Raw genomic sequence first — 22,018 nt, 5'->3', positions numbered from 1 at the left:
CAGCTCCAGAGACCGGGCTTGGGTCTCCTGCACTGGCAGGCGAATTCTGTACCACTGGCAGGCTGCTCTGCTATGGGCTCATTTCTTCAAGCTGGGAACACACCTGGGGAGCAAGAGGGTCGAAGCAGGACCTGAATTTGGGTCCCGCTGACACCACACTGCCTCCAACCTGCTTCCACCACCTGGCACAGATATCACAGGTGTCAAAGCAAAGGAAGACACTTCCTGAGCCTGCCTCACACTCCTCTTCCCACTCTTTTAAATATTTTACTGTCAAAATAGAAAAGGGAAGGAGTTCACTTTATTTGAGCTTCCATTTTTTTTTTCCTCCTAAAACTTGGAAAGACTGGATCAATATGCCTTAGGAGTCTATCATGAAGGGCAAAGAGGAGAGGCTGACCAGCAATCTGTTATGTCCATTACTGTGAATAAAATTTCATTTCAAAAAAAGTGTCTGTGCTTAAAAAAAAATGTCTGAAAGACATAGCACGGGAGATCTCTAGTGACTCATTCAGTTCTAGCATTCAAAAATGCAATTTGTTCTTTGTTGCCTCCTATAGGGAGGCCTGACATGCTGCAATTCATGGGGTCGCAAAGAGTCGGACATGACTGAGTGACTGAATGAACTGAACTGATGGGGTCTTCTTCCTCTGGAATATCTGAAGGTCTCTTTCAGATATTCAATAATCTGAAAGCTTATTCAACAATCATTCAATAATCAATAATTCAATAAAAGCAAAGCCTTTTATTGCTCGATTTTGCTGAAATGCTAATCGTTGCTCAAAGTTCTGAACAGGGAAGGAACTTGAGGTGGGAGACTGAAACCAGGGGGGAAGGATAGAGACATCAACAGTGCAGAGACCAGCTGTGCGCCTGCGGCCAGTGATGAAGGCTACTGTCATGGAGAACGGGGCGGGCAAGCTGGTCCCTTGAGAGGCTCTCTGCCAACTCCCGGAAGGGCAAGCTGGGTATGGTCCACAATCACCAAGATCGAAGATGACCAAGAGTTTTCACCACCCAACCAAATGCAAAAGGAAACTGAAAGGGTCCAGGTCTCAGGATACCACTCCCTGAGAGTGTTACTATCAGGGGTGAACAGACGAGGGCCTGGCAATCTGGTGCCTTATCGGGACAATCATAAAGCGATTATTCCAGAGAAATGTGAGGCAGGGGAAGAGCAGCTGATACCTGCTGAGCAACATGCCACTTTGGAACCCAAGAGGGGCAAGAACGTCACCTTTGCTCTCTCAAGCTGGATGGCCGCCTGCTGCTCCCTCTCCTGCCGAATCGCTTCCCGATCCTCTTCCAAAGAGACATCGGAGTCAGACGGCCTGCTTGTGTAGGAGTCCGCTGAACCCTGGAAAGGAAAACCCGGAGTAGCCTGAATGAGATGATGTGGGGTGTCTTACGTCATCAATTCCATAACGGCCTCCTGGAATGAGTTCTTCTCATTTGCACAGAATCTGATGCATATGCTCTGTGCCTTATTGCATTAATGTAGATGCAGAATACAGTTAAGCATCTGAGTAATTCGGAAGGCAGCAATGTTGTAAAGGGAAGTATTTTGACTGGATTAAGTGCTAGAAAGTAAATGGCAATGAAAATTATGTGATATCCAGCCCCAGTTCTTCTGGTTCTGTACTATCTTTATATTAAACCCATACTACTTGTGCAACTGAAGTTTCATTCCATTCTCTCTTTTATATATAGATTTGAAAGAAAAAGAGACTCAGCCTATTGCAAGAGCTAAATCCTGCCCATATCTTAAATTACAGATGATCAATTTGTCTAAGATTTCAACACAATAAAGCAGAAACCTGCATTAGTAAAATGACTTTCCAGTTCCAACATCAACACTGTTGAATAAGGATGTCCTCAACTGAAGCCCATGCCTAGAAGGGCTGTTTGAACAATGATGAAATCCAGCCTGATTCATATGGTCAAGGAATTGGGGGCTGCAAACGTCGCCTGGTGCTCGTGCCATAGGAGGCAATGAAAACCACATCAGCTAAAAACAAAAACCAAACACCCCAGAAGTTTGCCTTCTGCTTGCTAAAAGAACACCATCCTTACAATCTCCTTAAGCTGGCATGAAAAGTTGATATTTGTGTAGATGATGACATTTACACAGAGGAGGTATTGACAGGACTGGTGTATTTGGCATGTTTCATAAACCAGGCACAGAAGCATATACCTATCCATATAGCTGAGAATTTGCTACCCACTGCAAAAAAATAACGCTAAGGATGGTTGACTGCTGAAATGGGCCCTTTAAAAGTTTTTTCTAAACTTAGAAATGTTAGTGTTTGTTTTTTTAATACATTATTTGTGAATTTGCTGCCCATAAAGGCAGCTTTGTCTCAGCAGGGGGTGTCATTTTAGCTGGGGTAGTCTGTTCCACCATAAAAACAATCCCAGCACAGATTTTTCCAGTAGCCAAGAACAATAACTCCTGCTTAGAGTTTTATTAGAATGCTGAGGAAAATCCCAGTTCTAAATTCTAACTCTGCAACCCACTTTTGAAAACTTTATGCAAGTTATTAACCACTCCAAGACTCAGTCTTCTCATCTGTAAAATAGTAGTCACACAATAAATAGACATTATCATTCCTGTTTCCTAGTGCTGATATTTCTACTATGACTTAAGAAAAAAGTTAAGAGACTCTAATCATTTTCAACTCACTTATAATATATATGCACAATAGCCCATCTTGAAATGTATCTGTTTTATTGTATTTACTGCATAGAAGACATAGTTTTCCCCCCAGTTTTATTGAGATATAATTGACATATAACACTGTGGAAGTTTAAGGTGTGCAATGTGTTGATTTGATACATTTATATACTGAAAATGATTATACTGTAAGTTTGATAACTGCAGTGAGTCCAAATCCGTGCACTCTATGTACTGCTTTGTTTTTTGTTTTTTAATTTTTACAATACTGTGCTGGTTTCTGCCGTACAACAATGTGAATCAGCCATAACTATATATATATATATCCCCTCCCTCCTGAGCACCCCTACCCCATCCCACGCAGGTAGGAGCGCCAAGGTGGACTCCCTGTGCTATACAGCAACCTCTCATCAACCATTCACCCTACACATGGTAGTACATATATGTTGATGCTACTTAAAAGTGCCCTTTCCAGAGAAAATGCATTTGCTAACCAAATAATAGTCAAATTCCTCTGTGCAAATCTACTGGGGGAAAATCTGGACCTTCAAAATAAATAAATACAGGATGACAATTTTATATATACATTCATTGCTTTAAAAGGAGCTACCTTGAAATCCTTTAAAATGAGAGTTTCTCAGAACAAAGCTTTTGTCCAAATTTAGGTATACCTGCACAAAATCCAGAGTAAGAGAGAAAGGAAACAATGTTTCTAAGGAATATATGTAACCAGTTTTGTGTTAGTTCCAGGCAATGCTTTGCTGAAGTGTGATGTCTGCGGTAGACCAATTTAAGGTGTTAGATGTCTGGACTATAAAGTGATTACGATGTGGGAAGTCAGGGAGGAGGCACTTGTTCTGAAAACACGTTGTGGAGAAGGCTAATGATTATAGTTCACAAGAAAGCAGGCTGCCCACTGGAGCAATGAGTCAAACAGCTAAAATACACAATCCACTGTTGACACTAGGAAATGGCTAATTTCCTGAAACTGCGTTAATGACTTTTCAAATCCTGGCATTCAATCATCTGCACACACAAGAAGTGACTCAAAGACTCCTGCAGGTCCACTTTATTTTGAAATGTGAACAAGAATTTCAAAATTACTTAATAAATTCTACTACTGCCAAAAAATGTAAAAGCGTATAGTATTCTAAGAATATTGGTAGAAGGAAAAATAAAGCACTGTGATATTTACTTTCATAATTACAGTGTCATGGAAGGACTGATGCTAAAGCTGAATCTCCATTACTTTGGCCACCTGATGTGAAGAGATGACTCATTGGAAAAGACCCCGATGCTGGGAAAGATTGAAGGCAGAAGGAGAACGGGGTGGCAGAGGATGAGATGGTTAGATAGTATCACCGGCTAAATGGACATGAATCTGAGCAAACTCTAGGAGACGGTGAAGGACAGAGGAGCCTGGCATGCTGCAGTCCATGGGGTCACAAAGAGTCAGACACAACTGAACAACAATGACAACAATTCATAGCATTTACTCTGGATTTTGTTTTTTCCTTCATTGATATCCACATTTCTTTGAAGGTGGAAATCATTGCTGCTGACTCTCAAGGTCCTAGAGATAGCAGAGGTCCAATGTCAAGAGCCTAAATTTGGCCCATGGACATGTTCTGCTGATTTGGCAGGGGACTAGTTTCTTGCGTCTATTTATTCTTGTTTTATTTTGTTTTGTTTCAACTGCTCGATTTTCTATCAAAGTATAGATGAGAGAAAAAAAGGAAAAATAAAAAGAACCTAGGTTGTTCACAATGGCATGGAGAGAAGCAGAGAGCCACGGAGAAGCAAGAGGAGACTGCCTTGGCTGGACTAGATCAAGGGTGGGAAAGGAAAACGGGGCTGTAGCGGGCTTGGTAGGACCGGAGGGTCAGGATGAGGGTTCGGAGGGTGGGGTGAACTGCCCAGCTGCTGCTGCTAAATCGCTTCAGTCATGTCCGACTCTGTGCGACCCCATAGATGGCAGCCCACCAGGCTCCCCCATCCCTGGGATTCTCCAGGCAAGAACACTGGAGTGGGTTGCCATTTCCTTCTCCGATGCATGAAAGTGAAAGGTGAAAGTGAAGTCGCTCAGTCGTGTCCGACCCTCAGCGACCCCATGGACTGCAGCCTTCCAGGCTCCTCCATCCATAGGATTTTCCAGGCAAGAGAACTGGAGTGGGGTTCCATTGCCTTCTCAGGAACTGCCCAGAGGTCTACTTAAATCTTTATGATCTGGAACAGGCAAAATGCAAGAAGAAAATAATGCTAGATGCTAAGAGAACAGAACTAATGATATACAGGTTACTAGCTCTGGAAAAAGCTAGAAATTGAAGCCCCATCAGCTTTTTATTTTCCAGAATTCCACTCTATAAAATGGGCAAAGAGCAAGCTATGCAAATTATCGAGTAAGTCTAACCTAGGGTGTTAACCCATGTGTAAGAGGCACGATGGAGGCTAGCACCTCAAAAGTTCCTATGCAGACACCATTGCAAGTCACATCTTTAACCTCAAAGAATCAACTAACCTGGGAGGAAAAGAAACAAGTATCTCTCTATATATAAATAAAAAATATATATATAATATTCTGTACATGTGTATATATAAAAGTCATTGTAAAAGCCATAAAATAATGCATCCTAGTAAATATCAAAAGAAAGAAACATATATCTTCCTATTAACACAAGGCCCAGATTTTTTCCCCTTTTATTCAATATTGAAAACAGATTACAGACTCACACCTTTCATAAATCTTCTTGAGTACAAAACACAAGCCCTATAGAAGCACTGAAAAGTCAGTTTACTATTGTCCTGGAAGAAGGAAAGTGACGTCAAGTCAAATAGTGGAAGGGCTCCTCCTGCTCAGAGAAAGAGGCCATGAGCTAGATGGGAGAGTGGCCGTGGACTCTGGGCCAGGCCATATTGGGCTTGACACTGCTATCCATTCTTACTGGCCTTGGGTCCTGGGGAACTTATTTTAACTTTCTGAGTCTCAATTTCCTCCCTTGTGGAATGGAAATAATAACACAGACCTCGCAGAGTTTCCCAGTGTTTGATTTGAGATGGAACAGCATTTCTTTTACCATCATGAGGATGATTCCTGAAATGCCAACAAATAATCTTTGACTCACTAATTAAACTTTCTGGCAGCTTTTCAAATTCAATTTTTGGCTGCCTAGAGTTTTAGGATTCATATCTTGTTCTTTTTTGCTTTCAGTTCAGTTTAGTTCAGTTCAGTCGCTCAGTCGTGTCCAACTCTTTGCGACCCCATGAATCGCAGCACGCCAGGCCTCCCTGTCCATCACCAACTCCTGGAGATCACTCAAACTCACATCCATTGAGTCAGTGATGCCATCCAGCCATCTCATCCTCTGTCATCCCCTTCTCCTGCCCCCAATCCCTCCCAGCATCAGAGTCTTTTCCAATGAGTCAACTCTTCGCATGAGGTGGCCAAAGTACTGGAGTTTCAGCTTTAGCATCATTCCTTCCAAAAAACACCCAGGGCTGATCTCCTTTAGAATGGACTGGTTGGATCTCCTTGCAGTCCAAGGGACTATCAAGAGTCTTCTCCAACATCACAGTTCAAAAGCATCAATTTTTACATACCACAAAATTCATAGTTTTAAATATACAACTCCATACATTTTTAGTATTTACAGACACAGAAATCTAACATTTGAATATTTCTACCACCTCAAAAAACACACAAACAAACAAAACAAAACCCTTCTATCCATTTGCAGTCACTCTCCAAACCCACCACAAGACCCAGGGATCCACTTACTTGTCTTGTCCTTTTAAAACTGAAATATATACTTCTTCTTCTGAGTAGTTTTAGTATTTAAATACGTCATTAAATTAGAGCAAGGAGAGGGAGAGTTTATTAATGTTTGATTTTAAAATGCACTAACACTGGACCAGAATCTGGTTATTGTTGGAACTTTTGAGCGTTGTGGTCAGTCCTGGGCCTCTCACTTCCTACCATTCACTGGACATTGACCATCTGTCAGGTTCTGTTGTGAGAGCTATGTGAGAGGAGCTACTTATCTTTTCTGAGATTCTTTCTTCATCTGCAAAATAGGAACGACCCCTTCAGGCTTATTTTAGAGTATTACTAAGATGCCATAGTACAGCATAGAGTACAAGCATAATAATGGCACAAACAAGACCAGTGTGGTCCAAGAGAACCTTCTGCAATGCTGGCTATTCTCCGAGTGGGCACTGTCCACTACGGTGGCCACCAACTACATGTGGTTACGGAACATTTGAAATCTGCCTAGCAAGACTGAAGAACTGCATTGTTCATTTAATTTTTAAGGGTTAAAGATTTTGTTTCACTTCAATTAATTGAAATGTAGATACCCACATGTAAAACTCAACATTCAGAAAACTAAGATCATGGCATCTGGTCCCATCACTTCATGGCAAGTAGATGGGGAGATGGTGGAAACAGTGACAGACTTTATTTTGGGGGGCTCCAAAATCACTGCAGATGGTGACTGCAGCCATGAAATTAAAAGATGCTAGCTCCTTGGAAGAAAAGTTATGACCAACCTAGACAGCATATTAAAAAGCAGAGACATTACTTTGCCAACAAAGGTCCATCTAATCAAAGCTATGGTTTTTGCAGTAGTCATGTATGGATGTGAGAGTTGGACTATAAAGAAAGCTGAGTGCCGAAGAATTGATGCTTTTGAACTGTGGTGTTGGAGAAGACTCTTGAGAGTTCCTTGGACTGCAAGGAGATCAAACCAGTCCATCCTAAAGGAAATCAGTCCTGAATATTCATTGAAAAGACCCTGATGCTGGGAAAGATTGAAGGTGGGAGGAGAAGGGGACGATAGAGGATGAGATGGTTGGATGGCATCACCTACTCAATGGACATGAGTTTGAGTAAACTCCGGGAGTTGGTGGTGAACAGGGAGGCCTGGCATGCTGCAGTCCATGGGGTTGCAAAGAGTCGGACACGACTGAGCAACTGAACTGAACTAAACTGAACCCACATATAACTAGTGGCAACCACACTGGACTGTGCAGTTTCCCTTCCAGATGAGACAAGTGAATTTACATAAACTTGATGTTGATTTGGTATTTTAATAGTTGCATTAAGTGGACTAAGTGATAGTAAATGTCCAGAGACGCATATCCCAATGGATTTGAGCTTGTTTCTTCCCACTGAGTTTGCAATGACTTAACAATGCACTTTTCCACACTTCAGAAGAAACGGAGCTCTTTCTTGATTACTTTCCCAGGTTTCCCAGGGTGGATGGGTAAAGATCCCCTCATGAGGCTGCCCTAGGCAAAAATGTCTCTTAGGTAACATTTATCTTTACAGGATAGCCCCTCATTTTGTTGCAGCTGCTTTCTTCTTCTCCACCCCTTCATCAAACATGTCCAGAGCCTTTTGCAAGGGCACCCACCCAGCCTAGCAGGGTCTAGTCTGGATCTCCAAGTAGATACACCTGGGCAGTGTCTGCCACATAGTAGAACCTCAGATTTATTGAAAGAAAGACACTCTGCTTCCCATCAGAATCTATTTCTTTGTTCCACGATAGGTGGTTGGTTTACTGACCAAGGTTTATGCTAACTGGGTGTGATGTTAATTATTAGCTGTCCCACCCCTCAAGAGCATAAGATTTTTTTCTTTTTTTTAGAATTATGGTTTTCAGTGCCCTAATCCAGAGCACTGGATAATATGTACATTACCAGAACTTTGGCAGAACAAGTAACTTTTGAAATTCCTTAGAGATGACTGCTTAATTTTGGTGTTAGGTACCTTGCACTTTCAATGGCACCCCACTCAAGTACTCTTGCCTGGAAAATCCCACAGACGGAGGAGCCTTGTAGGGTGCAGTCCATGGGGTCACTAAGAGTCAGAGATGACTAAGCAACTTCACTTTCACTTTTCACTTTCATGCATTGGAGAAGGAAATGGCAACCCACTCCAGTACTCTTGCCTGGAAAATCCCATGGACGCAGGAGCCTGGTAGGCTGCAGTCCATGGGGTCGCTAAGGGTCGGACACGACTGAAGTGACTTCACTTTCACTTCACTTTCACCTTGCTCTGTATCTTGTAAAGAGGTCTTTGAATATATTGGTTGAAAGAATAAGGCAAACTCTGCAGCCCACTTTTATTGGACAGAAGCCCAGCAATTAATCTGACTAAGCTTCAATTTTAGGTTTCAAAGGGCAGTTGGTCAAGGGCAGCAAAAGAGTATGATCAGAAAAGGTCATAAAGGGAAACGGAAGAGAATGAATGCTTACTCAACCCTTACTTTATGTGATTCACTAACTTATGAACTTTATATCAGCCCATCAACCCTAAGAAATAGGTTATGATTATCCCCACTTTATAGATGAAGCATCTGAGGCTCAGACAGGCAAAAAGAGCTTCCCTTCATGCCACTGTCACAGGGCGTGGTGCAGGAGTATGGGCAGAATCTCTTTTTAAATCTCCTCTACAAAAGTGAATATTGCTCAGTAGTGTTCGACTCTTTGTGACCCCAAGGACTATACAGTCCATGGGATTCCCCAGGCCAGAGTACTGGAGTGGGTAGCCTTTCCCTTCTCCAGGGGACCTTCCGAATCGGGGGATTGAACCTAGGTCTCCTGCATTGCAGATGGATTTTTTACCAGCTGAGCTACAAGGGAAGCCCAAGAATATGGGAGTGGGTAGTCTATCCCTTCTCCAGGGGACCTTCCCGACCCAGGAATCAAACCAGGGTCTCCTGCATTGCAGGTTGATTCTTTACCAACTGAGCTATCACAAAAACCTGATGCAAAATATTTTGTTAATGTAGACTGTACACCAAAATCTCACTAATTAGGACTGATGGATGCAGGTAAAAAAATGACACTCTTAGATCATGGAAAGGGAATTTCAGACTGCTTTTTCAAAAGGCATGTTTGCTATTTCTCACTTCACATAGTATCTCTAGATTATCAAGGTTCTAGTGTGTGGATTTCTTTGAGTTTCTCTTTAATGATGGGACTTTTACTCAGAATTTTAGTGATTGGTAGAGGATATTAAGGCCCCCTTGAGAGTTTTCTTTTCTTAAGTGCTAACTTCTCCAACTGTGTTTATACTATGTATTTGAATTATTTCTTGTAGCTAAATTAAAATTACATATCGATATATAGTTAAAAACTGAATTATAATTACATAATTAATTATATATAATAATTAGTCTGAATTATCTGATTAGTGGAATCCAAATTAATAGGTTCTACATAACTGTTTTTACATAACTTCAGTTAAAGTAAATAATATTCATTTAGAAAGCTTAGCCAACTGTATCTTTCTTGTTATGTTGACTCATTTGGCAACTGCTGTAATTGCCTGATTTCAGATAGGTATTTTTCTCTCTTTTTTGCATTTATTCTTTGACTTTTATTGAGATATAACTGATACACAGTTCTGTATAAATTTAGGATATATAGCATAACGATTTGACTCACATACGTCATGATTGATAGGTATCTCTTTTGATTGCTAGTCCAAGGAAACCCATCAATGGTGAAACAATAACAGCAGAAAAATTTCTTTTGGCCTCATAAGTATAAAGAGGGAGGTGACAAAAAGGCCCCAATAGAGATAAAAAGGAAATCTGTATCAGCCATGGCCATTTAGGAGACTGTGGGAAAGGAGAAGCTGAAATGTGGGCTAATAGATTTGAAAGGTAAATCAATGGTGATGGTGGTTGCAGGGGACAGATTCCTCTTATCTTGGGTTATTAGGAAGACTGCAATTTCATATGGTTCAGCCTAATACACTGGGGGGAGAACAAGAGACAGAGATTACTTTACATGAATGCTACTTGGCAAAACTGCTTTGACTATCAGTGCATAATATCATGGGCTTTCCTGGTGGCTCACTGGTAAAGAACACACCTGTCAATGCAGGAGACCTGGGTTCAATCCCTGGGTCAGGAAGATCGCTTGGAGAAGGAAATGGCAACCCACTCAAGTATTCTTGCCTGGAAAATCCCATGGACAGAGGAGCCTGGTGGGCTACAGTCACAAGGAGTCAGACATGACTGAGTGACTGGTCATGTATGCATGCATGCATAACATCATACAAGTATGTAAAAAGTGCTACACCAATGAACACAGTAATAAATTGAAACTCTCTGTGAGACTAAAGGGTGACAGAAATTGAAAAAGAGTCATGATCACACTTTGCTTCCAATAAGAATGTTATTTTAATGGTATGGATGATGAGATTATGGAGCTCAGTCTCCTGGGAAAGGCAAAGTGACTGCCTGCTTGGAGAAGGTGGCCTCAAGCAGTCAAGCTTTACGTAGTACAGGTCACAGAACAACATCATGGGACACTGAGCAGCCACCCCAGGGACCAGCCGTACCTGGTCAGAACTGAGAGCACCTGACCAATCCACATGATGCAGGTGAGTGCCTAGGTGGCTCACCTGGCTGACCTCAGCACTGGCTCAAGCAGTAGCCACAGCATGAAGTCTTCATTCAAGGGCAGTGGCTCAAGCTGCACTAATTTAGTTTCAGGAGAGATATTCAAAGGGAAATGACAGTATGTGCTCAGAAAATCTTGAATGTACTGCTAGTAACTGCTGAGCTGCATAGTGATGAGGCAACTACTTATAAATGTGGCCATCTATGATCCTCCTGGGGCTGCCCAGGTGGTGCTGGTGGTAAAGAATCCACCTGCCAATGCAGGAGACACAGGTTCGATCCCTGGATTGGGAAGATGCCCTGGAGTAGGAAATGACAATCCACTCCAGTATTCTTGCCTGGAAAATTCCAGGGACAGAGGAGCTTGGTGGGCTACAGTTCATGGGGTCGAAAGAGTTGGACACAACAGAGCACACACATGCACACGACCCTTCTGGAAAAGTGACTGACACTTCACATTCCCCCACAGTGGTTTACAAAGTGGCCCGCAAAACACTACTTTTATGCTGTGGTCTATTTTCCCAAGAGTCATATTAGAGACCTAACAACAGTAAGTATATTTCTCCTAAAAGTGGCTATAGGCAGTCACTTGTGTCTTAAAAAAAATTTTTTTTTAATCTTTTCCTTCTAGTATGTAAAGGGAAGAATAATATAGGTTGGTTTAGAAGAAAATAGGAAAAGGATTTGAACCTCTTCTTACCATTCTGTAGCCTCAGAAACTGTTTGATGAAAAATTCTCTTCAGTTCTGTGAAAATATTCACAACGTCTCTCATTAAAGGAATGCATGTTGACTGCTAAAAGAATCCAGGTGTGTCATCAAGAACAGAACAGAAATTTGCCTCCTCAGAGACGCCTACAGATGTGACAGAAGCCAGAGTGGAGCATCTATCAATACTTCAGGCAGAATCATGTCTTCTCAGCTTCTGTTGTCCTCAGAGCCCCCAGCACAGAGCTTTGCATCGCACAGGAGAGCTCAAAACTATTTACTGAATGAAAAACCAAAAGAGGAGGTTTCAGGAGGAGGAAGAGAAATGTAAAAGGAGCACTCAGTAAGGCCCAGGCTTCACCCAAAGGGAACAGACACTTCTGGCCTACAGATGCTGCTGAAAGCCACGTTGGAGAGAATAGGAAACAGCACTGATGTCAGCCTGACAAAATGATATGAAAGTTGATTTGGAAAAATTAATATTCAAAAACTCTCAGAAAAAATATTTTTAAAAGACCAACACGAATTAACCTTTTTAATAAATATTAAAACATTATAAAACTACAGAACTTAAATTTGGTATTGGTGCAGAACAAAGAAATAAGAGTCTGCAAATCAACCACTGTATATTGATAATTAATATAAACACAGGAAACATTTCAAATCAATGGGGAGAGAGTGATTATTCCATAAGTAATGTTGGGAAATGTAGATGGCCAATTGGAGGGAAAAAAAGGTAGATCTCTACTGGATTTCTTGTATAAAAATAAATTGCAGATGAAGAAATTTCAAGGCAAAATTATGGATACGTAGTTACATATTTATTACATATACACACATATTTATACTAGCACTAACAAAAACTATGGCTACAGTTTTAATGTAGCATGCAAAAATGTTCAGAAGCTATGAAAAGATTTATTAACTTGACTATATAGAAATTTTAAATACTTATCTGGGAAAGAAATACAAAATTGAGAATGACAAAAATAGAAAAAAATGGTCACATAAGTGACCTGGGCTTAATGTTCTTCATACTCAAAGAGCACTAACAAAGTAATAAGAAAGAGATAAACAACCTGCCTCTTAACCCACCAACATGGCAAATAAAATTAAGAAACAGAAAAATGAACAAGAATGTACACTGAAAAGGGCTTTGGCTTCTTTCCTACATAATGAAATATAACTTAAAATATGCTACTATTTTCACTTATTAGATCAAACTATTTGATAATACCCACTACTAGTGAGGGAGCAGTAAAAGTGACATATACTGTAGTAAGAATGTAAGTTGACATTATATTTTTGGAGGTAATGAGGCAAAAACAATCAAAACTAAAACAGACAAAAATTTTAACCAAACCATTCTATCTGAAGAAATGTACCCTAGAAATATACCTATATCAGATATGTATGTATAAACGTACATATAAGACTATTCCTGTATTACCAGACCACCTTACTCATCTCCTGAGAAACCTATATGCAGATCAAGAAGCAACAGTTCTAACTGGACACAGAACAATGGACTGGCTCAAAACTGGGAAAAGGCTGTATACTGTCACCCTATGTATTTAACTTCTATGCAGAGTACATAATGCAAAATGCTGGGTTAGATGAAGCACAAGCTAGAATCAAGATTGCTGGGAGAAATATCAATAACCTTAGATGCAGATGACACCACCCTTATGGTAGAAAGTGAAGAGGAACTAAAGAGCCTCTTGATAAAGGTGAAAGAGTAGAGTGAAAACACTGGCTTAAAACTCAACTTTCAAAAAACTAAGATCATGGCATCTGGTCCCATCATTTCATGGCAAATAGATTGGGGAAACAATGAAAACAGTGACAGATTTTATTTTCTTGGGCTCCTAAATCACTGCAGACGGTGACTGCAGCCATGAAATTAAAAGATGCTTGCTCCTTGTAAGAAAAGCTATGACAAACATAGACAGCATATTAAAAAGCAGAGATGTCCCTTTGCCAACAAAGGTCCATCTAGTCAAAACTATGGTTTTTCCAGTAGTCATGTACAGATGTGAGAGTTGGACCATAAAGAAGGCTGAGCGCTGAAGATTTGATGTTTTCACTGTGATGCTGGACAAGACTCTTCAGAGTCCCTTGGACAGCAAGCAGATCAAACCATCAATCCTAAAGGAAATCAGCCCTGAATGTTCATCAGAAGGACGGATGCTGAAGCTGAAGTTCCAGTTCTTTGGCCACCTGATGGGAAGAGCTGACTCATTGGAAAAGACTCTGATGCTGGGGAAGATTGAGCACAGGAGAAGGGGGTGACAGATGATAAGATGGTTGGATGGCATCATTGACTCAATGAACAAGAGTGTGAGCAAACTCAGGGATATGGTGAAGGACAGGGAAACCTGGTGTGCTGCACTCCATGGGATTGCAAAGAGTTGGACATGACTGAGTGAACAACAACAATCTTCACTATAACACTGCATATGATAGCAAAAGAATCATAAAAACCTAGATGTTAAGCATAGAAGCTATGTTTTTAAAAGTATGGTGCATTCACACATAGAATAGTATGTAGATGTTAAAAAGCATGATATAGACCTCTAAGTAATTATATGTAAAATTAAGTCATAAGATCAAACTACAAAATAATCTGGCATGTTGTTTTAAAATTGTGTTAAAATAAATATTTTAAGAGTCTCTCTCTCTCCACACACACACACAAACACAGAAGAAGAGGAAAACAAACTTTTGTTTATTGTTATGTTATACCTTTCTGTACAGTTGAAAGTTTTACCTTGAGAAATTTAAGCTAATATTATATATATAGATATTCACATTTGTATATATAATATAAATGAGTATGTACTTATTTAATAGAATTATGTAGCTTGAAATTTTCTATGTTAACCTCAAATGATGATTTTGATGGGCAACATTAAATATTAATAATCATTATAATATAAAAATCTATAATAACCACAATATTTATTGAGAACTTACTACGTCCCACTTAGTGTTAAGCACTTTTATTGACTGTGGTCTTTGGAAAGGACTATCCCCTCTGAAAGGGCTTGGGGTCCCCACAAATGGTAGCTGAGTGTGAGTTTTTCTCTTTGGCCACCAGTCTCCTAAATTTGCAAAGCCTGTAGGTCTTATGTTAAAAATAAGATGATGCAACATAGTGCAGTAGTTTAAATATAGGTATCAATGCTATTTTTGAATTATAAGACTGATGATTTGAGGGTATGTGAGTGGTCTGGTGGGTCCCTTATGCATATGTAGAATGCATGCTGCTCTGCACAGGAGCCACGCCCACGTCTAGTTACCTCTACAGAAGAAGTCCTCCAGCATCTTACTGTCATGGGACTTGTCCTCCAAGCTGCTATATTCCTCACACACTTGCTACCCACCCTTTGCTCTTTGGGGCCTTAATTGTGATTAGACAATGCCCACCCTCCCCCATAAGCCTCGATCAACTTCACTTGGTATGTGGGATGGCAAGAGCCATGCCCTTCCTCCCCAGTGGGTTCAGAAGTTGGGAATGAAAACAAGTCTTGTTTTTTGACTGCCATCTGATAAGTCTATGTCAGAGCTCATTAGGTTAGAGGAAATTCTTGGTTCAACCTTTGGAACTAAGAAATGAGGCCTTAATCACAGTAAAACAGCACTTTACAGATGTTATCTAATTAGTCACCATAAAAACTTTGAGACGTGGAGCACATTATCCACACTGAAGTAACCAAGACTGAAGAGAAACTGAATATTCCCAAGGTCACGCAGTGGGCGAAGTGTGGTGAACTCTGATCTGACTGACTCAGAAGCCCTTTCTAATAAATAGCTAATCACCAAGCCCAGTAGAGGCGTTGGCAGGTGCTGCTGGATGAGAGGTCGCCAAAGCTTGAGGCTTTAAAAATATGTAGAATCCCTCTCTTTCTCTTTCTCTCTCTCCTTTCAGAACAAACCAACAATTACCAAGTATGCTATGTTTCCTCCAGTACACAATCTTGATTTCTCTTCAAAGCACTTTGAGCCCTCACAGAGAGCTCAAGCTGCATGCTCTAAGTCACTCCATCATCAATAATGAAGCCAAGACTTACATTTCAGGTCAAAGCATCTCTTGAATGATCTCTAAGATTCTTCTGAGCTCTGTTCTTAAAGATGTTCTTTAGGTCTGTTTCTCAAAGTGCCAGGAATTCGGTCTTCAAGTACTCACTTGGTGATAGAAGATTCATTTGAACTGACATCAAAATACATGCACTCAACTATTCCCATGGATGGGATGGGACTACCAACCTTGCAGGCTTCCCCCCCTTGCTTCAGGCCTATCCATTAGCGCATTATTATATTCAAAGTGGTCAGGGAAGAAATTCAGGTCTGCTTTTTTTTTTTTTTTTTTAGTTGGAAACTTTTGGACCAAACCCCCAAAAAATTTGAGATAAAATTATGGATTAGAATGAGTTTGGGAGAGATACTATGATTTAATTTATTCAGATCACCTTTATTTTTCATCAGGAAACATAAGGACAGGCCGTGCTTACTCATGAAAGCTGGGAAAAATAAGCAGTTCAGAGTTGGGCTTTGAAACTAGACAGGTTGGAATCCTAAGACTGCCATTTACTAGATATTTGCTTTGGACAAGACACCTAATCTTTTTCTGCTGTCTCCTTTCTGAAGTGGAACATATTAACCTAACTCAAGGAACCACTGTGAAGATGATGCCCTCCAAGGCAAGCACTCAGTTGAGTTAGCACTCTGGACTGGTTAGCAAGGACACTTCTGTTGACGGATTTATCCTGGTCCTTTGTTTCTTGACTGGGCCCATGTTTGCTATTTTAACTCCTCTGTTAAAAGGAGTGGATAGTGGAAAAGAAAGTGGATAGTGAGACCTTAATCAAACAGGACTGGTGTCCTTACAAGAGAAAAAGACCCAAGAGTGTCTCAACACAGAAGAAAGGCCATAAGAGGACTCAGCAAGAAGGCAGCTGCCTGCAAGCCGGGAAGAGAGGTCTTGCCAGAAACCAACACTACCAGCACTTAACTTTGTCTTTTCCACGTCCAGAAGCGTGAGAAGATAAATTGATGTTGCTTAAGCCCCCCTTCTCCCCCAAATGGATAGAGATGTAAAGTTTATATTAGTCGAGGTGAAGAAGAATTAAAGGGTCTAATAAGAACTTTGATTGGGACAATTAAAGGTATGGGCTAAAATGAAATTGAGGAATCAGGTTGGCCTTATCCTTCCACATTTTTTTCTGCCTGCAAAAGCTGAGTTCACTCAGGAGGCACTCCTTCTTTGAGAATAACCTGAAGACAATCAGTTTTGGTTTTTGGTCAGACAGCAGCACAAAGAACACTGCTGTCCTTTGCACAGGGGGATGGGATGATGTCCTTGACCCACTCTCCCCTCTGAACCATGTGGCAGCTCTAAGTGATGTGCCTGCCAGCCAGGGCTGATGTGGTGAGCTTCCTCTCTAGGTCTCCAGAGCCTTCATCAAGATGCCCAGGGCTGGGGCAGTCCCCAGTCACAGAGGACAGGCATGTCCCTCTACTAACCCACCCAGACCCAGGTGTCAGGGCCAGGCCTGTCAACAAAATAAGCCGATTCATCAGAAACTTTTACAATCCTAAACTGGTTTGAACAGATAAGACATTCTTTTCTTTTCCCAAAGCAGAATATGGGCTCACTGGTCACAGAGTGACGTGTCATTTCAATGAGGATAGCCTCGCAGAGCCTGTGCCATTTACTGCCTGCACAGTAGTGAAACCATACCCAACACAGACACAGTTTTATATGTGAACCAGGTGATTCTAACTGATAACTATTCCCAGGGTCCAGGTATCCCAAGAGCACAGAGCAGGTAAGTAGCTCTCTACATACCAACCACATTTGTAGGTGTCTAACAACTAGTTAGACACAACTAACAACTAACAACTAGTTCACGTCTAGTTGTCTACCATCCAGTATAAGACTTAAACTGACACATACTTGCTGAAAAATTGGTAAGTACGAGATCCGTGCTAAGTGCAATGGTAGCAAGAAGGTGAATAAGATACGGTCCTTATATAACAGGAGCTCATAGTCTGCTAGAGCAGACAGGTCTGTAAACAACTACATTATGAAGGAGAGCATGAGAAGTGCTGTAACAGAAATACACATACAGGGAACACAGATTAATTCTGTCTGTGGGAATAGATCTTTGGGAGAACATGAAGGCTGTTGAAATAAGGAGGGCTGCCAGGAATGGACAGTATAGCGTGTCACCAGGATAGAGAGTTCCAGGCAGGGAGGAAAGCAAAGCCAAAGAACAGGAAAAGAAAGGAAATGTTTACAGAATGATGAGTTTTGTATCAAGTGGGAGTTGTGGTAGATACCAAAGATATTAAGCTGTATATAATCAAGTTGAGGAGATGAGAGATACGTTCATGAAACATAGCAACCCAGTGCTAGAACTACAGTTAGAACTGGACATGGAACAACAGACTGGTTCCAAATAGGAAAAGGAGTTCATCAAGGCTGTATATTGTCACCCTGTTTATTTAACTTATATGCAGAGTACATCATGAGAAACGCTGGACTGGAAGAAACACAAGCTGGAATCAAGATTGCCGGGAGAAATATCAATAACCTCAGATATGCAGATGACACCACCCTTATGGCAGAAAGTGAAGAGGAACCCAAAAGCCTCTTGATGAAAGTGAAAGTGGGGAGAGTGAAAAAGTTGGCTTAAAGCTCAACATTCAGAAAACTAAGATCATGGCATCCGGTCCCACCACTTCATGGGAAATAGATGGGGAAACAGTGGAAACAGTGTCAGACTTTATTTTTCTGGGCTCCAAGATTACTACAGATGGTGACTGCAGCCATGAAATTAAAAGACGCTTACTCCTTGGAAGAAAAGTTTTGACCAACCTAGACAGCATATTCAAAAGCAGAGACATTACTTTGCCAACAAAGGTTCGTCTAGTCGAGGCTATGGTTTTTCCTGTGGTCATGTATGGATGTGAGAGTTGGACTGTGAAGAAGGCTGAGCACCGAAGAATTGATGCTTTTGAACTGTGGTGTTGGAGAAGACTCTTGAGAGTCCCTTGGACTGCAAGGAGATCCAACCAGTCCATTCTGAAGGAGATCAGCCCTGGGATTTCTTTGGAAGGAGTGATGCTAAAGCTGAAACTCCAGTACTTTGGTCACCTCATGTGAAGAGTTGACTCATTGGAAAAGACTCTGATGCTGGGAGGGATTGGGGGCAGGAGGAGAAGGGGACGACAAAGGATGAGATGGCTGGATGGCATCACTGACTCGATGGACGTGAGTCTGAGTGAACTCCGGGAGTTGGTGATGGACAGGGAGGCCTGGCGTGCTGCAATTCATGGGGTCGCAAAGAGTCAGACACGACTGAGTGACTGATCTGATCTGATCTAACAAAAGCAATGAGGAGTTTCGGATTAATATATAGTAGTGGGATTAATATATAGTAGTGGGATTAATATACATACACTACTGTATATAAAATAGATAACCCACAAGGACCAACTGTATAGCATAGGGAACTATAGTCAATATTTTATAATAATCTACAAGGGAAAAGAATCTGAAAGAGAATATATATACATACATGTATAACTGAATCACTTTGCTGTACACCTGAAACTAACACAACATTGAAAATCAACTATAGTTTGATAAAAATAATAAAAATAAAAGATAAAAGAGAGGAGAGAGCAGGGGAAAAGCAATGAGAGCTACTAGTTGGAACTGAAAGAAGGCTGAGGTTAGAAAACTGTAGCTGAGACATTTCAAAAAAAAAGGCAAAGAAAATGTGAACAAAGGCAGGAAGCAGCTCCCTTGGAAGTTCATGCTGAGGAGTGGTTGAAAATAAAACCTGAAGTCGTAGAGGGGAGTAAACGCAGATCAAGAGGAGGCGTTTGCAGCCCTCTGCTGGGAAGTCGATGGCTGACTCTGCACTTGAGCAGGAGAGTTTCAGATGGACAGGGGCACTAGGAAGCTTAGTCCGGAAGTGGGAAAGAAGACAGAATGACAGATGGGGAGACAGACAGGAAAATGGACTGGGACGAGGGAGGAGCCAAAGGCAAACCCAAATGTCAAAGGACAGATTGTAAAAATGGTTGACAGGGACTTCCCTGGTGGTCCAGTGGTTAAGAGTCCGAACTTCCACTGCAGGGGGCATGGGTTCAATCCTTGGTTAAGGAAAGAAGGACCCACATGCCATGCCATGCAGTGAGGCCAAAACAAAACCAATAAATAAATAAATAATCTGAAAAATAAAAAATAAATTGACAGGTTATGTGGGATAGCCATGTATGGATGTGAGAACTGGACCATAAAGAAAGCTGAGCACTGAAGAATTAATGCTTTTGAATTACGGTGCTGGAGATGACTCTTGAGAGTCCTTTGGACTACAAGGTGATCAAATCAGTCAATCCAGAGAAAATCAACCCTGAATATTCATTGGAAGGACTGATGCTGAAGCTGAAGCTCTAATCCTTTGGCCACCTAATGCGAAGAACCAACTTATTGGAAAAGACCCTGATGCTGGGAAAGATAGAAGGCAGAAGGAGAAGGGGATGACAGAGGATGAGATGGTTGGATGGCATCACCGACTCAATGGACATGATTTTGAGGAAACTCCAGGAGACAGTGAAGGACAGGGAAGCCTGGCGTGCTGCAGGCCATGGGATACAACTTAGCAACTGAACAACAATGTACCCTTCACTGACTGCTTAGCGTCTGCTGGGCACTGGATGGGCTGCTGGCCAAAGGTGACTGGAGGTGGAAAACAACTCACGTTTTTCAACTTGAAGACCAAGAGTTTTCATGGTTTTGGTTTTTATTAAAACTGTGCTAAATCCATCAACAAGCTATCAGCATTTAATCTATTTCCTGTTCAGCAGAAACAAGGAGAAACAAAAATCAAAGCTAAGAAAGAAAATGTAGTAAAGGTGGGAAAGTAAAAGTATGCCCTTTATCTAAGAAATCCAATAAATCCTCATTATTAACTTCATATTTTATAAAAACATTCTTCAGCAACTTAAACTCTGTAGGTTCAAGGCAATACTATCTACAAGACTACAAAATTAGAATTTGTAAATAATCCTTCCTCCAAGAAAAGGTCACAGAGGATTTAAAAAGGAAAGTGGATTGAGTTTTGAAAGTTGCTATTGAAATATGGTCTGGTACCTGTTGCAGAAGTTATTTATAACCAAAGAGAGCATAAAAACTAGCCATGAGGGACAAGCAAAATGCATGGAGGCTGGGGCTTACACTAATTTCAAGAGTAAGAATTTGAGAAACAAGCCTTTTTCATTTTAAGCAATCACTGCTTTACTGAACAAATCCCAGGGAAGCTTGGTTTTACTGCAAATTGTATTACTCCCTTACAAAATTGGAACTACAATAGAACCTATCACGGTCTAGCATGAAAGGCTGTAAACATGCTGAATATGAAGAAAAAATGAAGCTCACGTTGGCAGAATACCCAAACCTTACCAGAAAATAAATCTCTACACATTTTGTCAAAAAGCACTCCTCATGAGAACAAAGTGGCTGTCGTGAAGTTGGCAACACTCTTCTTGGTGGATAACATTATCCCTTGTCTTTTACCAAAACACCAATTTAAATTCACATGAAACCTCTGCAGCAAAAATGCCCCCAAATGCCCTGGCAAAGGGCTGTTCAAAACATGGCAAGCTGTCTACAATCACCTTCTGCCTCAAATGACTATATGAAGAAAGGCTCTTCACAAATATTAGACCCTTATGCTCTACACCAAAAAAGAAAAAAAACCCAAAAAACTAAGCAATCATCTGTCCTGAGATATGTCCGTCCTCCCTGTGGACAATAGGGGCTTCTCAAGTGATGCTAGTTGTAAACAATCCGCCTGCCAATGCAGGAGACACAAGAGAGGTGAGTTTGATACCAGGGTGGGGAAGATTGCCCTGGAGGAGGTCATGGCAATCCACTCCAGTATTCCTGCCTGAAGAACCCCATGGACAGAGGAGCCTGGCAGGCTACAGTCCATAGAGTTGCAAAGAGTCAGACATGACTGAAGTGACTTAGCACACACGCATGCATGGATAATAAGCCTTTAATTGATTATATTTTGTTTTTTTCACTTCAGCCACCAGGAAGCTCAGAGCTAACTTCTAACTTTTCTCTTGGTGAACATCTCCAATCTGAATTTACATTTTCCATGACCTTAATCTTTTGCTTGTTACTAATTTGGGAGGTGAGC

General features: G+C 41.1%; 1 protein-coding gene across 3 annotated transcripts in view; it reads right to left on the bottom strand.

Moving 5' to 3' along the window:
* The window catches only part of CACNB4 (calcium voltage-gated channel auxiliary subunit beta 4), a 279,581-nt gene that overhangs the window by 62,389 nt on the left and 195,174 nt on the right, over nt 1-22,018 (bottom strand). For all 3 annotated transcript variants that reach the window (XM_019972642.2, XM_019972649.2, XM_070767875.1), the window contains exon 3: nt 1,238-1,357. In XM_019972642.2, coding sequence (XP_019828201.1) covers nt 1,238-1,357 — 120 coding nt within the window. The remainder of the gene's footprint in view (nt 1-1,237; nt 1,358-22,018) is intronic.

This window comes from Bos indicus, chromosome 2 (genome assembly GCF_029378745.1).
Source record: "Bos indicus isolate NIAB-ARS_2022 breed Sahiwal x Tharparkar chromosome 2, NIAB-ARS_B.indTharparkar_mat_pri_1.0, whole genome shotgun sequence".
NCBI classification, from domain to species: domain Eukaryota; kingdom Metazoa; phylum Chordata; class Mammalia; order Artiodactyla; family Bovidae; genus Bos; species Bos indicus.
Note: the sequence above shows the minus strand (reverse complement) of the source record. Positions and strands in the feature narration are given on the sequence as shown.